General features: G+C 47.2%; 1 protein-coding gene across 2 annotated transcripts; it reads right to left on the bottom strand.

The window, feature by feature from the left end:
- Positions 1 to 1,867: 1,867 nt before the first annotated feature.
- ZDHHC12 (zDHHC palmitoyltransferase 12) lies at positions 1,868 to 11,620 on the bottom strand. 2 transcript variants are annotated; one of them, XM_088147153.1, is made up of 5 exons: positions 11,474 to 11,620; positions 7,069 to 7,205; positions 5,168 to 5,254; positions 4,619 to 4,785; positions 1,868 to 2,679 (listed from the first exon to the last, which is right to left on the bottom strand). In XM_088147153.1, the coding sequence occupies exons 1-5, from the start codon at positions 11,571 to 11,573 to the stop codon at positions 2,367 to 2,369; spliced, it is 804 nt and encodes a 267-aa protein (XP_088003279.1). In that variant the 5' UTR covers positions 11,574 to 11,620; the 3' UTR covers positions 1,868 to 2,366. The 2 variants fall into 2 exon arrangements, with proteins under 2 accessions (XP_088003279.1, XP_088003280.1); XM_088147154.1 differs by having other exon boundaries at positions 4,619 to 4,782.
- Between the last annotated feature and the right edge of the window lie 5,054 nt (positions 11,621 to 16,674).

The raw sequence follows: 16,674 nt of genomic DNA, 5'->3' as shown, positions 1-16,674 counted from the left end.
CTGGCTGGGGAATTCTGGGAGTTGAAGTCCACCCATCTTCAAGTCGCCAAGGTTGGCCTAGAGGATGAAGAGTTGGATCCCCTCGGATCTCTAGGTCCCACCTGCACCCCCCGGCTCTGCAAAGGGAAGAGCTGGCACCCGGGGGCTACCACAGCTGGAAAGCACAGCTGTCCAAGCTATCGATAGGGGACCTCAGGGCGGGCAGGGTGCGGACTATCGACGGGCAGAACGCACGCTCCGCGTGGCCCTTGTCCACGTGGAGTTTGAACCGTATTCCCAGGCAGACGACTGCAACCGAAGTCCGGCGTTGGCTGCTCAGCTGGGCTGAAAACAAAGAGATCCTCTCTTCTTCCCGTCGGTTTGAAAACAAAGCTGGCCTTCTTCCTTGTTCCGCCCATGGGCAAAGGGCACAATGCCGCTTTGAAGGATGTCACCCCATCAGCGCTTAGCTGCCTCGATTTCCACATCTGTTTCGCCTCTGGAGATGTCACTTTAGGGGCCGTAGGGCGGATTTATGTGAATTCTATTTTTTTTTCTTTTCCCCTCTGCCAGTCTCTTTGCCTCCGCGAAGGAGGGCAAATGCCATCCGGGCATGGAGGAGGGAGGAATGGGAGAGAAAACACACACGGATGGAAACCCAGTGCGAGAGGCGTCTCACCTTTGAATAACCCACTGTGATTTAATATTTAAAATTAAACTGTTTTGAATATGAAAGCAGAGCACGGGAGTGTTTTCTAAGGTGACTCGGCTGGAGTGGGGACATCATCGTAGCCTAGTTGAGCTTTTTTAAGAGGCGTGGAAGTTTTTTCCATGGCAAAGGCACGCCCTGGGCCACCGGACATCTCCAGTCCTGCTGTGGATGATGCGAACTGTAGTCCAACATACCCGCGAGGGTCAGGTTGAAGACTGCAGTGCTAAAGACCGCCATGTGCATGCCATCTTTTGAGTCCGATGGGAGAGGAATGATTTCAGTGGGTGTGAATAGTTTTATTAAGAGGAAGTTGCAGTGCGAGCAGGGGGAATTTGCGAGGTTGTCAAAAAAGGCCACATCTTGACTTTTTTGACCTCCCTGCAGATGCCCCCCAGTGTGAGGTCTGGAGTTGGGACTGACCTGGACACTAGATACTTGTGAATGGAGGTTTCTCCCGTTCTAATCCTACCCGCCCTGAAACGGGCCTTAATTTTATTATTTCACTTAACACCTTAGTGCCATTTTTACTGAACACCCTAGCAGATGCACACGTCACCCTGAGCCCCATCGTGGTTTGGCTGTGGCTTGCTGCAACGTACGAACCCAGCTATTGGTGTTTACAGAGGAAGTGTGGGACACCCGGGATGGTTTTAAACCCAAGGTTTATGCCTTAAGCCTGTGCTCTCCAGCACAGTGTTTCCCAACCATGGCAATTTCCAGATGTGTGGACTTCAACTCCCAGAATTCCACAGCCAGCACAGCACAGCCATCGATGAGAATTCTGGGAGTTGAAGTCCACACATCTGGAAACTGCCATGGTTGAGAAACTCTGCTCTAGCAACTGTCCTCCTCCAGCTACTGTTTATACAGCCTATGTATTTATTCAATTTTTATTACTTATTCAATGTATTTAGTACATTTTTACACCCCCCGACGCCAGCCTGTGTCTGGCCAGGAGTCGGCAAGTAGGAGCGGCCTTGACAAGTCTTTTAACGTCAAGAGCAAGGAGATCTAATCATCTGCGTGCCGGCCGGGCAGGGCAAGAGGGGAGGGTACCGATATGAAAAACGGAAAAAATAAGACATCAGGAAGAACGAGTGGTTGCAGCTCCGCCCCCGTTTAAGCCCCGCCCTCCATTCATTTGCACACGCGCACATCCTGCAGACAGGACGCATCTTTCAATCCAAACATTGATCTTTTATTAAAATTAGTGTTGGATTAAAACCATTTTCCTTCCAGCTCTGTCCCAAGGCACGATGTGAAGCTACCTTCTTATTTGCTTAGGAAAAACGCTCGGCTTCCAAGGAGCGCCCGTTCTCTGGCGTCAATCGGATACGAACATCCTGCTAAAATCCACCTTGCAGTATTTCGAGGGGGGGGGGTCTGGACCTCTGAACGTTCTTCCCCACGCTGACCCCGTATGCTTCCTTTGGGTCCTCTCTAGCAGCTGCCCAGTCAGTTGAAAGGAGCTAGATCTCCAACGTTAAGGTTAGGATCCCTGACTGGCTGACCCCAACCCAACCCATCAGATTTTAGCCTTTGGTTAGAAGAGGTGATGCAACAGAAAATGGGTCCTCCTTCTAATTGGGATGACGGTCTGGGGCTTCCGCGTCATCTCAAAAGTGTCCGTTGGGCAACTGAACTGCCCAATCCCTCTCCCGAAAGCCTCCTGCCATCACACCAGGTCACTTTCCTCTGGGGGGTAGAGTTTTTCCCACGCGACGAGCCGACACGCGCAGAAGAATCTCCAGAGATTGAGGAAGACCCCCTGGTCAAAGGGGTTTTCCACCTTGCAGTGCTTCAGGTAGGAGATGCGATGGCGGGACATGAATTCCCAGGTGGTGGTGTTACAGGAGACCAGGTAGAGGTGGGAGGCCAGCAGCAGCGTCACCACCACGGTGCAGACGATGATCAAGAGGAAGGAGAGGAGGAGGACCAGGTTGCTCTGAAGCCACGTCCAGGAAAACGGCTGGAAATTCAAGCCAGACCTTTCAAGAGAAAAGGAAACGTGGGAATACTGCGATCTCACTTCCCAAGGAGTCAAATGTATGCGGTTGGACTAGATGACCTCTAAGGTCCCTTTCGAGTTGAGTACTTCACCCAAGGATCAGGGCCTGAAAGACCACCCCCTCTCCAAAGCCCAAACCCTTCCTATTGCCTTACGTGATCGATCTGCAACTAGCGTCACGGAGGCATCAACTAAATGAGTCTCCTTGATTTTTGAACACACTCCTTGGTACCTCTAGAACAGTGTTTCTCAACTCTGACAACTTTAAGACCTGTGGACTTCAACTCCCAGAATGCCCCAACTCCCAGAATAGCATTTCTGGAATCCCTGTGCTGCGTAGGGCCAGGGTGTGTGTGTGTGTGTGTGCACGCGTGTGTGCTGTTTTTCCTCCTGTGCACCAAAAATACTGTCCTCCTGGCACCTCCTTCTCTCTCCTTCAGATGCCACTGATGCCCATCTATACCATCACCAACCAAACCCCTCCATCTGGACTATTCCTCCTTCTCCACCTCCCGCCCCAACTGCAACTCACAGTTGTCCACAGACCACCCTCTCCCAACCCAGTGTCTCCACGCGTGGAATATTTCACAGGTCCTTATAAGCCAAGGACCCAAATCTGTTCTATATCCTCTCTGAATAGCCACGGAGTGATCAGGCAGCCTCAAAACTTCCAGAAGTGTCTCTCAAGCTGGGGGAACTTCAAGACACGTCACCAAATACCGATTATGTGGGTCTTTGAGTCCGTGTTGATTCCTGGGGGCTGCCTGGAGAAGTCCCTCCTGTTTCCTTGGGAACATTTTTAGAAGTGGCTTGCCCTTCTCTTCTTCTTCCTGGGCTGAGTGGGAGGGACTGGCCCAAGGCCACCCAGCTGGCTTCATGCCTAAGATAGGACTAGAACTCGTGGCCTCTGGTTTCTAGCCTGGTGCCTTAAACCAAAGTGGTTCTCAAATATTGATTAGGGGAGGCATATAACATCTCTGGTGGCTTCATGAAGGCAGCCATGTCGTTCTCTTGGCAACAATGCAGAAGTTGCTTGCCTTTTTCTTGGAAATTTTTCCAGCTTTCCAGTCTAACCTACAACCTCCCATCCAAGAACAAGAAGATCTGACGCTACTTAGATCAGCTAGGATAGGAACCCTAACTGAGGAGAGCCCCAATAAGGCAAGAACTTTCATGGAATACTGAAATACTCAAACAGATGCTCAACTTCTCACAGGATGGAGCTGATCCTCAATCACTGAAGCTCCCCAGGTCACTTTGGGCCAGTCACTCCCTCTTGACTCATCCTACCTCGCAGGGTTGCTGCTTTGGGGAGAGATGTGGAGGACAGGGCTCTGTACATCAACTGGAGCTTCTGGGGCAATCCAACCAATATCGAATAAATAGCATTGGAGCTTTAGGGGTAAAGACAGGTGAGAGACACAGACGAGAGACAAGGGGACTAAAAGGATGCCTGAGAGTTCAAAAAAGGTGTATTTGTTTACCAGGGCAAGGACGATGGGCAGAGCAATGACAGTGCCCTCAATGCCCAAGCTTTACAATAAGGAATGTGGGATTTGTAGCCCACAACAGGAGGCGACCTCTTCGCCTGCCGTTTCAGTCTGGATCTTTGCATAAGATGATGTTTCCATTCACAGCCATCCTCCAAGGACAGTTAAATAATGCTGCGCGTGGCACAACACGCTAACGCAGTGTTTCTCAACCTTGGCCGCTTTAAGAGGGGTGGACTTCAACTCCCAGAATTCCCCGGCTCAGCCAAGGTTGAGAAACACTGCTCGAACACAAGAGCATCACTTGTGTCATCGGAGCAGTGACATCATGGCCACGGGCAACCTGACTTCGATGTCACAGAGATGCCATTGTACACTTTTCAGACGTAAGGCCGGGGTCCCCAATCCCTGGCTTTGCCTGTTACCTACCAAGCCACCTGCAGAGCCCAGAGCAGGACGGCGAGCTGCACCCCCAAATACAGCACGAAAAGTGGGTGATTCCTCTCCCCAATGCAGTTCTCAATCCAAGGGCAGTGATGGTCGTAGCGGCGGACACAATGGTGGCAGGACTGGCAATGTTTGGCTCGCAAAGGCTGCTGCAAGACCACAAAAGGCATCGTGTCATGCTGGGGTCACCTTCCCTAAAGGCGTCTCAACAGGCCGGCGGTCATCAGTCGGGGACGCCGTAGCAGTGGGTTCCTGCCCTGGGCGGGGGTTGGGCTGGATGACCTCCCAAAGTCCCTCCCCAGCCTGACTTTCTATGACCATCCGCTCACCAATGCCTACGCCTGACCCCGTTTTCCCCATCCGCATTAGTGCCCGAAACCTCCGGGCCAATTCCACCTTCCAAATTAGGAAGCGAGTGGAAAAGCTGCCGAATTCGGTTAACTGGAGCTCCACGGTCCTTCTCGAGGGCGCCTGATGACCCCTTCGCAACGCTGCAAGTTGGGGGATTCCACCTGGAGACCAAGAGCCCACCTTCACCATGCAGTATCCGCAGCGTCTGAGGCGGACGTTGGGACCCTGCGGGGACCCTGCGGCTTTCTGCTGTCCGTTCGCGGAGTCCTATACAAATCACAGGAGGCACGTCGAATGAGACTAATGCAATAATTGTATAACCTCAGGAATTACCTGTTAATGCCCAGATCTCTTTTTTGGAAACACACCTTTGTTTTAAATACAGTGGTACCTCGGGTTACGAACGCCTCTGTTAACGAACTTTTCGGGTTACGACCAGCTCCGGCCACAAAAATTTACCTCGGTTTGCTAACTCCGCCTCGGGTTACGAACTGGATCAGCGCCCATTTTCCCTGCTGCCACGCGGTCGCGGCTTCCTGTGGGCAAGATCGCGGTAGCAAGGAGACGTTCAGTGAGGCTTGTGGTGTGTTTTGTGGCGTTTTGGAAGGTTTTTGGTGTGCTTGTCATAAGGTTCATATGGGGAAATTTGCTTCAGGTTGCGACCAATTCGGGTTGCGACCAGAGTCATGGAACGGATTAAGTTCGTAACCCGAAGTACCACTGTAAAAGGAAAGGACAAGACTAAAAAAAGAAAAACGCAGAGTATAGTTGATGTACAGGGAGTCCCCGGGTTTCGAATTAAATACACAATGATTCAAGTTAATTACACAACATAACTTATACAGTATTATACCATATTACTGTTCTGGCTTACAAATTCGACTTAAGGACCTTGGAAACCAAACTTGTTCTTAAACTGGGGACTACCTGTACCTTTTAAAAGAGAAATGAATATACAGGTTGCCTTGTTTAGCAACCACAACTGGAACCGGCAACTTGGTCGTTAAATGAAGCGATTGCTAAGTGAAACCGCGATGGTGCTTATGATCTGACTTCGGCTTTCCTCGGCTTTACAGACCTGTGAAGGTTGTCAATGAGAAGATTGGTTGCAAATCTACTTTTTCATCAGTGCCGTAACTGCAAATGGTCGCTAAACGAGGCAGTCACTAAATGAGGACTACTTGTACATCTCTACCTCTGTATATGCTATATTACTGCTAAATAAAGTTTTAACTATTAAAAAAAAGTACCAGGGAAGAGGAAGATGAGAAAAGGAAAAGCTTTGGGGTTTGTTAATGGTGCAGAGTATTTTAGATATTCAGAAAAGGAATGAATTCAGTACCACGTCTTCTTATATCTCATATCTTTTGTTGCATAATTGAGTCCAGCGCTCTCTAACTTTGCAGCCTCCGACACTTTTAGACTTACAATCCCACCCCACCCCAAAATACTAGCTAACATGGCTATGAAGGGAACAAAGTCATTTGGGAGTCATCAGTCTTCTAGACCTAACAAAACTGTAAATAAACAAACTGTGGACAACGTTGTATGAAAATCTTCAAGATGCTAGCTTAGAAAGAGCTTCTATCGCATATTTTATATTTTATTTTACATTTTATTTCATTTCATTATAAAGTTGCCCATGTTTATAACAACCCTGGGTGGCATACAAAACAGTAAAAACAACAAAATCCCCAAAACAAAATATAAAATCAGTAAAAACTGTAACTTTCTCTGTATGTATGTATGTATGTATGTGTGTGTGTGTGTTTGTGTGTGTATGTGTATGTATGTATGTGTGTGTGTGTGTTTGTGTGTGTATGTGTATGTATGTATGTATGTGTGTGTGTTTGTGTGTGTATGTGTATGTATGTATGTGTATGTGTGTGTGTGTGTGTATGTGTATATATATATATATATATATATATATATATATATATATAATACACAGACCTTTTTTTAGCTGTTTGCTTTAATCTTTTACACCATGCTTTGCAGCCATCAAGGCTTTCGACTTCGTACCCTTTGAAATCCAACAGCACCCAAAGCATTCCCAGGTTTTCCCCGAGCGACCAACCAACCTTCTCATCCTCGTTGTCCTCGACATAGCCTGGATTCATGAGAGACACAACAAAGTAGAGGATGACAGAACAGAGCACCAGCAAGATGAACAAAGAAGGTTGAAGAAGATCTCCTTGCTCAATCTGCCTCCGAAGATCTGGAAGAGGAAGACAAACTGGAGATCATGCTCAGCCCACAGTCCTAAGTGCTGTAGCCCACTTGTCACCAGATGTCTAGGAACTAGAACACCTAGCGTGGTCCTTGTTGACCTGGGTGACGACCGATCCAGTACCGGTTTCTGTAAATTATGTCTCACCATATTATTTATGGGAGATACACTCTTCGTCTGGCTCCTCTGATGAGACCTGTCCAGTATGGTTGAACCTCTGGCATAGCTCTCCTCCTTCTCAGAGCACGCAAGCCCCACCACCTCATGAAGGTAGTGCCTCACTGGGGGTTAATAATAAAAGTCACAAAATCTAGAAATATCACAAAAGATAAAGACCTGCAAATAGAAATAGAACAACTGTGGCAAAAGAAAGTGAAGACAGTACCAACAGTAATAGGCACCTTGGGTGCAATCCCAAAACATCTGGATCTTCAGACATCCTGTCAACCATCGGCACTGACAAAATCATCGGTCCATTGCAAAAGGCAGCTTTACCTGGAACAGCTCATATCCTGCTATCATACCTTTAACACCATCAAACAACATCTGCCTATCCAGGTCTTTGGGAAGGACTCGACAGGTGGACAAAAATGCTAAATCCAGTCTAAACATCTGGCTGACTGTACGACCAACAATAACAGCAGCAATAACGATAATAATAGCAACAGCCAGAGAAACCTGGCCAGAACTGTGTCCAGGAGCTTGGAGCAAAATGTTGTCCATTGTCAGGAACAGCTCATTTTGGTGAATCATGACAGGCCTTAAGTTAACTTGGTACAGATAAAGGCATCCAAGTTTCCCTTCTAAGCTGGTTCAGCAAAGCTGCTGTTTGTTGAAAGCTCCAGACTGCAATGGCAAAGGGTAGTCCACGGCCCCAGCCCTGTTTCTGTAATGGGCGGGAGGAATAACCTGGAGGAGCAAGAGGAAGAGCTGCAACCAAGATAACAGATAAAAGAAACCTGAGTCCCGGGCAGAATTGTAATCTGAGAAAGCGTCTCAAGATCCTCTCTAGCCCTTACAAAGATAAAGGGAGGGAGGGGGAAGCACATTCGGACTTGCAAGATTCTGTTACTATAAACATATAATAAAAGTAGAATTAGTTTGCATGTCTTTGGTGACCATGTTTGGCCTACCTTGAAGGGGTGACGCGATCTATCTACTCTATCTTTCTCTCTGTCTGTCTGTCTATTTGTAACGGGCAGAAGGAATAACCTTGAATAACAGGAGGAAGAGCTGCAGTGAAGACAAGAGTCAGCTAAAAGAAGTCTGAGTCTGGGGCAGAACTGTAATCTGAGAAAGCATCTTGGACAAGACCCTCCCTAGTTCTGATGAAGATAAAGGGAGGGAGGGGGGAAGTGCATTCAGACTTGCAAGATTCTGTAACATTGTAATAAAAGTAGTATTGGCCTCCATGATTTTGGTTTCCTAGTCTGCCCTACCTTGAAGGGCTGACTCTATCTACAGTATCGCTCTCACTCTCGCTCTCGCTCTCTCCGTTTGTCCATCTGTAATGGAAAAAAGGAATAACCTTGAGGAACAGGAGGAAGAGCTGCAAGCAAGACAACAGATAAAAGAACTCTGAGTCCCGGGCAGAACTGTAATCTGAGAAAGCCTCTCAGAAAAGACCCTCCCTAGTTCTTACAAAGATAAAGGGAGGGAGGGGGAAGCACATTCAGACTTGCACGATTCTGTTACTATGACCTTATAATAAAAGTAGCATTAGCGTGCATGACTTTGGTTTTCTAGTCTTGTCTACCATGAAGGGCTGACAGTTTCTAACAGAACTGGGAAGGAAAGAGAAAAGGCTACTCCTCCTGTCCCACAAGAAGTGTGGGCCTTTCCCTTCACTTGCCCCCCACCCCTCCATTGAAGGATGCTAGAAGTAGCTGGACAGGTTATACATGCTCTGTTTTTATCTAATAATTTATCTGGCTTCTAAGCTGCTCTGAATAGCTGCTTTGAGAATGGGGAAGAAAGGGATCAGCTGTTAAGGGATGGGGGACTTTCAAAAAAGATTACTCAGTCCTGGGAAAGAGGAAGGGGTGAGAAAGAGACTCAAAATAACCCCACCTTGATTTTATTTAGTATAAGATGGGACACGGAGGGATTCTGTTATTCTACCAAGTAACAACATGATGGAAGTTCTAAGTAATTTAGCTTAAGGCTGAAACCTTTTTTATAAAATATACCTCTTCCTTTATTTTTTCATTTCATTCCCAATGTTATATTTAAGTTTGAAGAAAAAGTCGAATAATCATAATACTTGTAAGATCAATATCCAAAACTACAATTAATATTGATACACTATCCACTTTTTTCCCTCTTATTTATATTCAATATTCTAAGGCAGTGTTTCTCAACCTTGGCAACCTCAAGATGCGTGGACTTCAACTCCCAGAATGAACTCCCCATGGCTGGCTGGGGAATTCTGGGAGTTGAAGTCCACGCATCTTGAGGTTGCCAAGGTTGAGAAACACTGCTCTATGACATCTAAATAATAGAATATACGAGTCTAATTATATTGTAAAAATACCATCGTACTGAAATAACATATTGTACGAAAACTGAGAAGATGGAGCAACAGATGGTCTATATGGCTAGATTTAATAGGATTAAGCCAGTTCTATACTAAGACTTTATGGATATATATTTTAGTTTCTTCAAATCTCTCACTTCATCACTATTCTGTATACTCTTTTCTGACTCTGTTGGCACCGTTATATCTTCTGGCTGTTCTGTCACCAATACAGTATTTTTTAAAAAATTAAGATCTGTTATTTTACTCTACAACCACAGAGCATTCCTGGAATCCTTGCGGTGTCGGTTTCTTGACCTGGCCTCCCTCGAAGGGCTGATGGCTGGCTTGGGGGGGGGGGGTAACCTTGAAATGCAGGTGATAAACAATTGCAATGCATCCATGAACCAATGGGCCAGAGGGTGCCCCCCCTCCCAGTCAAAAGGCAGGATGGCTGAAGATGTAGAGAAGAAAATCAGGAAGAAGAAAAACCTTCAGAAGCTTTGAGAAAATCTGGAAAAAGGAAGTTCTGACCTCAGATTCAGCACTCCCAGAAGGGGTTCACACAACCGCTAAGCACCCCTTGGGCTGGGTTAACAGAAACACAACTGCCACATCCACATAAGATGCAAAGCTGAAACCACCAACACTTTTAGATCCTTTTAGACTCTTGTTTTTTTAGATATCCTTTCTGTTTCAATACGTATATTTTTAATAACGTCTAACTTTTCATCATGTTTCCTTTCGATCCCTTTTAGATACATCCTTCCTATTTTAGATCTTTCATCATTATTATTATTTTTCCGATACATTTTCTACGCTTTGTAAATTGACTGTACCCCACCCTCCTTCTGCTGGTCTTTGACTGTAATAATCTCCCGTTGGAGGGAGATGGGCGGGGAGAAAAAGAAAGAAAGAAAGAAAGAAAGAAAGAAAGAAAGAAAGAAAGAAAGAAAGAAAGAAAGAAAGAAAGAAAGAAAGAAAGAAAGAAAGAAAGAAAGAAAGAAAGAAAGAAGAAAGAAAAGAGAATTGACGGGATGCCCAAACCAGAGCAGGGCCTAACAGGGATTGCTGGTTCAAAGCACACGCCAAGGTTCCCCGCAAGTCCCTGAACCACCCAGCCCAACCCAACCCCTTTGAGCCAAGCGGGTCAAAGTTTGCAAACTCAGCTACGCCTTTTTTTTTTTTAAATAGGGAGGGAGCAACATGGTTCCCACTTCGCACTAAACCATCCGCTTGGTTGTTGCTTAGCACATCCTGCTGATCCTTTGACTGTACTTCTTAAGGGTTTTTTTTTAATATGATTTCACTTTATTTATTTATTTATTCCTCGCAGTTACGTAGCCGCCCGTCTCACCAGCGTAACTCTGGGCGGCGTACAATGAAGCACCGCCATAAAAAACAAACATTAAATTCGTTCCACAAGGGGAACATCGATATGTTTTGTTAAAAAAGGCTAGGAGAGAGCACCCTCGGGGTGACCATGGGGCCACCAAGTCCTTGAAAGCGCCCCCCGGGGACATAACCCTGTTTTGAGGGACTTCCAAGAAGGCTACCAAAGATGGGGCCAGTTCGTGGCCAGTTATGGAGGAGGAAACAAACCTGGCTACATCGATCATGGCTTGGAGTCAACCAGCCACGATTGCGCCCCCGTGGCGCGATCTCCCGGGGATTCGAACCCGGGTCCCCCAAATCTTCCTGCCTGAGGCCCGAATCATCCCCCCACTCTGGGGGGCCTCACCTGTGCTGTGCAGAAACAGCCCCACCGTGACGCCCCAGCTGAGCCCCGTCTGCGCCGCCCGCGCCGCCCACCCGGCGCCCGCGGGCGCCCGCAGCCGCATCCTCCCCGCCGGCCCGCGGCTACTAAGTTGCCAAAAGCGGAAGCGCCGGAGCCCCGCCTCCGCCGGGAGCAGAGCGGGATTGGCGGGCGCGAGACAAAGAGGGCGTGCCCGAGGGCGCGGCGCGCTGATTGGCTGGAGCGCGGCGGAATGTTGCCCGTTCGAGAGGAAAGCTACTCGCCAGCGGGAGGGGCGGGAGCGGGGTGGACTTCGGCTCCCATAATCCCCCGCAGGCGGGGATTATGGGAGTCAGCGCCCTGGGAAGCTCTCCTTGCGGCAGAGCCAGGCCGGGCCCCTTTGCCAGTGTGCCTTGCACACGCACGCCTTGCACGCACGGGCTCCAGGCACCCCCGTTTCCCCCAGGCAGCCCCGACGCGAGCTGGCCGATCTGGGAGAAACTGAGCCGGGTCGGGTACCAGTTGGGGTAGTTTTAATTCAGTGTTGCTCAACCTTGGCAGCTTGAAGACGGGTGGACTTCAACTCCCAGAATTCCCCAGCCAGCCTTGCTGGCTGGGGAATTCTGGGAGTTGAAGTCCACCCGTCTTCAAGCTGCCAAGGTTGAGAAACAGTTTTAATCTTAGGTGCATTTTTTTCTTTTAGGCTCGGCGGACTGTGCAACTCGTATCGTGTGAATCGTCCAAACCCCCGAAGGCGCCTCCACGCAGATCCAGACCGCGCTCATCAGCCCCAGAACTGGCGACTTCAACGACACAAAAGCGGATTCTGGCCGCATGTCCGGAGGGGCGGGTGGGAACACCGAGCGATGCTTTGCGGGCGGCTGTAATAACGTTTAACTCAGGACCTCTGAAACGAACGAGGGACCCTGAACGCCTCTTTTCAGGGAGGACGTTCAGGCAGAAAACGGGGCTCCTCGCCCGGCTGGGAGGCTTCCAGCTGGGTTCCCACGCCGAGCAGGGCTCGCGTTTGGAAACCGGGGGGAGAAAATCGTAAATGGCGAGTGCAAAAATCAGGAGTGTCCTATTTGAGGAGTCATTTGCACGCCAAGCCCCCGGGCTTGTATCTGGAGCAAAAGCCAGCCTGGGCTTTGAGATTCCTGACGGACGGGAGAAACGGCTTTCTGATTTAGGATGGAAATAAGAGCCGCCCCCCCCCCCCGGTGTACTTCAAAACCTAAGCCGGCATGATCTTTGCCAAGGCTTGTTTTTCAGGATCAGCCAGAGCGGAGCCAGCATCTTAAAAAGGCCACCGAGAGCTCGTTTTTCGTTTCCAAAAGGGGTGGTTATCTCCCAAAGTGTGCGGTGCCCAGGCAGGAAATGAGAATTCCCCCACAGGCTGCCCAATCTCACGTCTGATGGGTTAGATTGGATTAGATTATTGGGGGGGGGGGAGAGATTTAATCGTACGGGCTTTATTTTAACAAGCCTGCGAGCAGCTGCTTCGGTTTTCTAATTTGCAGGAGAAATGCTAAATTCTCCCACGATATTCCCAAACCTGCTAGGCATCTCATAATTACTGGGGCTTCACTTCACTTACCATCATTTGTCAGGCTGGGAGAGACTGGATGGCAGAACATTTTTTTCCCCACCTTGCCTTCTCTTTCCCACGTTTGAACAAGCTTGAGGATCTATTTGGTTAGTCCAGTAGAAGATCTATTTATCTATCTCATTTTAAATTCTTTATTTGCTGAATGTATATGCCACTCGTCCTACAAGCTTGAAGTTATCCAACTATGGACATTTTTTTTTAAAATTTGCCCTCAAGGACCAACAATCACACAATCAGAATCTGGAAGGGATCTTCACGGTCATCTAGTCCAACCCCAGTGCAGAATCCATAGAGGGCCACAGAGAATGAGTTCACTCTTTGCATAAAACACACTGGCTTTTTCAACATACTGCTGATTTCTCAGTGTTTCCAGGAGGGCGATGCAGCCGAGCCATCTCCAAATAGTGCTTTGGAAAGCACATGAAGATAAAGAGAGTTTGCACTCCCATCCATTATTCAGAAATCAAATCGAAACACTGCACAGCTGTAATTTCAAATTGTTTTCTGCAAAGCCCAGTTCTCTTTACTTCAAGACAGAAATCCGTGCCATCAAAGCCTTCTGGTTCGTTAAAAATCCCCATGAGAAATTTGACTTTTTATTGGCAAGATTTTAAAATCTTTTTAGAACATCCAAAGGACTTCACAGCCCTTCTTGACAAATATAACAAACAATATTGTTGTTCCTTCTACACAATTACAACCAACTAGTGGCTCAAATTCCCTTTATCACACAGAGAAGACTCCAAAATATAAGAGCATCAGGAAACACTTACTTAGCAAAAAGGAAGACCCCTGCCTTTTATCAGCTCTCCTCCAGCCAAAAAAAAATTAGGGAGGAAAATCTCTCATCTAACTCCCTCATCCTCAGTAAAATTAAGACGAGTTTTATTTTAAAGGTAAATTATATCAGTAAAAGACTAGACTTCCTTCCAGATAAATTCAGAATAGTCTGTCATAGATGAACCGACTTATTCATGATTAGCCCAAGAAGAATCGTTTTCCTTGTTTATTGATGATGTATAACAGCAAGCGGAAGAATTAATAACTGTCCAGAATAAAAATCTTCTCGTCACAGATACAGGACCAAGAAAAGGCCGTTCAAACTGAAATGATGGGAAAATTAGCTGAGTTAAATTTACAAGGGATTTCAACTGCTTTCTTTCCTCCTTCCTGTTGGAACAACAGCAGGAGCTGAAAATCCAGACTGCGAGTGGTACGTTCTCTTTAATGCCTTTCCAATCTCTTTCAAGCAGCTTGCCTCCTTTTCGGTTCTTCCTTCTGAAAACAAGGAAATAAAGGGCATCTCCTCCCAGAGGACTGGACAAAACCACACATCAAGATGCGCTTTTCCTGACCAAGGAAAGATCTGGGTTTTTTCCAAAAACCAATAATAATCTGCCTTTCTTCTGGACTCATAGGAAGACGTACAAGCAATTCTCCTTTTAGGTCCTCATGAAGCTGAGTTTCCTTAACTTCAACCAGGTTGTTCCTTCTACACAATTACAACCAACTAGTGGCTCAAATTCCCTTTATCACACAGAGAAGACTCCAAAATATAAGAGCATCAGGAAACACTTCCCTCTGCCTCATGAGGGTTTAACCAGCCCGATGAACTTCCAGATTTTGCTCTAAAAAGGAAAGTAATATCTATGGTGGCTATTTCAGGAGGGACCAACCACTCTTTCAAATGGTAAATTGGGGGGCACTGCTGCTTAGATAGGAGACAGCCAACCCACTGGGAATGTCCCTTGCATGAACCTCATGGAAAAGAGAATTTTGGGGTGGATTTCCTATGCCAGGTGCCAAAGGCCCCCAGATGTTGTGAGAAGACCTCTGTGGGTGGTGCTGACTCCAAAGGAGGTCTTCGGTTGATTCCAGCCAAAGGAAGACTCAGGCAGCCCACATCCAGGTCCAGATGTGAATTTCTCCCAAGGCTGATCCCATGGCAGTTGCTGAGGAGGAAGAAACCGAGTGCTTCTGCATTTGCTAGAATTTCAGACACATGGAATGGAATTCAAGGCAGCTGGCTGTCAACTGTACGCATCCTAGGCTGTGGGTACCAAGGAAGGGCAACCAAATATGTCTAGTTCACCTGGAAGTCATAGCCAAAGGAGGATTCAAATCAAAGTTAGGTTAACTGCTTTAGGTTTGAAACCTATGGCTGTGCAATGCTTCCGATCAGATTCAGAAGCTGCTGCTTTGGAACTTGTGGGAGAGTAAACGGAGTGCTTGTCTTCAGCTCATTAAAGCAGCCACATCTCTTTGCCTTGTCTGGAAACCGATGTGGCTGCCTTAATGAGTTGCAGTCCGGTGCTGCGTCCCAAAGCACGACTTCTGAACTGAATTCAAGGTCTTGCACCACCCTCACGTAGGAAATCTAGCTAGGGCTGAGATGCCTTGAAAAAATAATGGAGTAAGTCAACACCAAGTAACCGTGATCGTGATGCTTGTACTGGACTGCTTATCTGCAGCACTGGGGTAGCTGGGTTCCATCAGACCCAGCTATGCTCAACTTCTGCTGGAAATGTATTGGGCTTCCTCAAGATCATGTACTATGCTTTTTGGCTTGCTGAAGACTGAGCCAACAATCTTCTGTATCATTTCCCAACTTGGTGCCCACCAAATGTGTTGGATGGCAGTACCCATCACACTTAGCCCAGTAATACATAAGGCTGTTAATTATAGCACCCTACAGGGCTTACTTTCAAGTGCACATGTCAGAACATCAGGGTTAATCCATTAACCCAGAAGCTGTCCTACCCAGAAGCTGTACATTGAACAGTGTTCAAAATCTTCTCTGAAAACTCAGTTTCCTGCCTATTCTCACACAGCTGCAACTGTAGCACTCACTAACTTCATTTGTCAGGGTGGATATTATTTTAAAGGCTTCCTATTTCTGTATTATTCCTATTTCTAGGCTATTCTAACTCCCAAAATAGCTGAAGCGGCTTTCCGAGGAAAGCATCTGAAAAAGAGAAGTCGGGAAATATTTCACTAGTGTATTTTAGTTAGAAATTTCATTCGTGGTGGACAAATCAGTTGTTTCTCGGGGGAACATGTGGCTTTCCTGCAGGGTCAGCCTAGCGGCTGAGCTTTGATTTGAAATAAGATGTAGGCAGAACAGAACAGGACCTCTTTTTGAGACCATTTCAAGACCATGCACCACAGAAGAGTATGGAAACCTGTCCATTTCCAATGCTTCCCCAACCTTTCCTGTCCTTCCTTGGTAAGAAAACCTGATCAAAACTCTGGTACTTCTCAGAAGCATTTTGCACCTTCAGCTTGTACAAAGGAGCAGCTGACACATGAAGGCTATGATTTAAGGTGCATTCAGTCACTAAATCAACAGAACTGCAAAAATGTTGAGCTGCTGTTGAGAGAATCACCGTTTGCCCCATCAGGAGAGGACTCTCGTTTTTGGAGAGCTGCAGGCTCTCCTTCCCCTCACTCGGGTCCCACATGGGCTTGGGGCAGTTTTTAATCGGGTGAGAGAAACCACACTGCATGAAAGATCTGTGCCTTATATTTCTCTGCAAAGGGGCCCTAACCACCCTGCCTCTCTGGGAACTTGTTCCGGGCTTACGGGGAAGAAAACCAC

Source organism: Python bivittatus, unplaced genomic scaffold (assembly GCF_059951505.1).
Source record: "Python bivittatus isolate LINGU-HERP-01145 unplaced genomic scaffold, Pbiv_v1 ctg000160_np1212, whole genome shotgun sequence".
Classification (NCBI taxonomy): domain Eukaryota; kingdom Metazoa; phylum Chordata; class Lepidosauria; order Squamata; family Pythonidae; genus Python; species Python bivittatus.
Note: the sequence above shows the minus strand (reverse complement) of the source record. Positions and strands in the feature narration are given on the sequence as shown.

Excerpts from the sequence above, each read along its gene's own strand:
- ZDHHC12 (XM_088147153.1), bottom strand. The coding sequence starts at position 11,573 with ATGCGGCTGCGGGCGCCCGCGGGCGCCGGGTGGGCGGCGCGGGCGGCG. Across the intron at positions 7,206-11,473 it reads GCTGTTTCTGCACAGCACAG|ATCTTCGGAGGCAGATTGAG; the intron begins GTGAGGCCCCCC and ends TTCCTCTTCCAG. Across the intron at positions 4,786-5,167 it reads GCGGATACTGCATGGTGAAG|CAGCCTTTGCGAGCCAAACA; the intron begins GTGGGCTCTTGG and ends GTGGTCTTGCAG.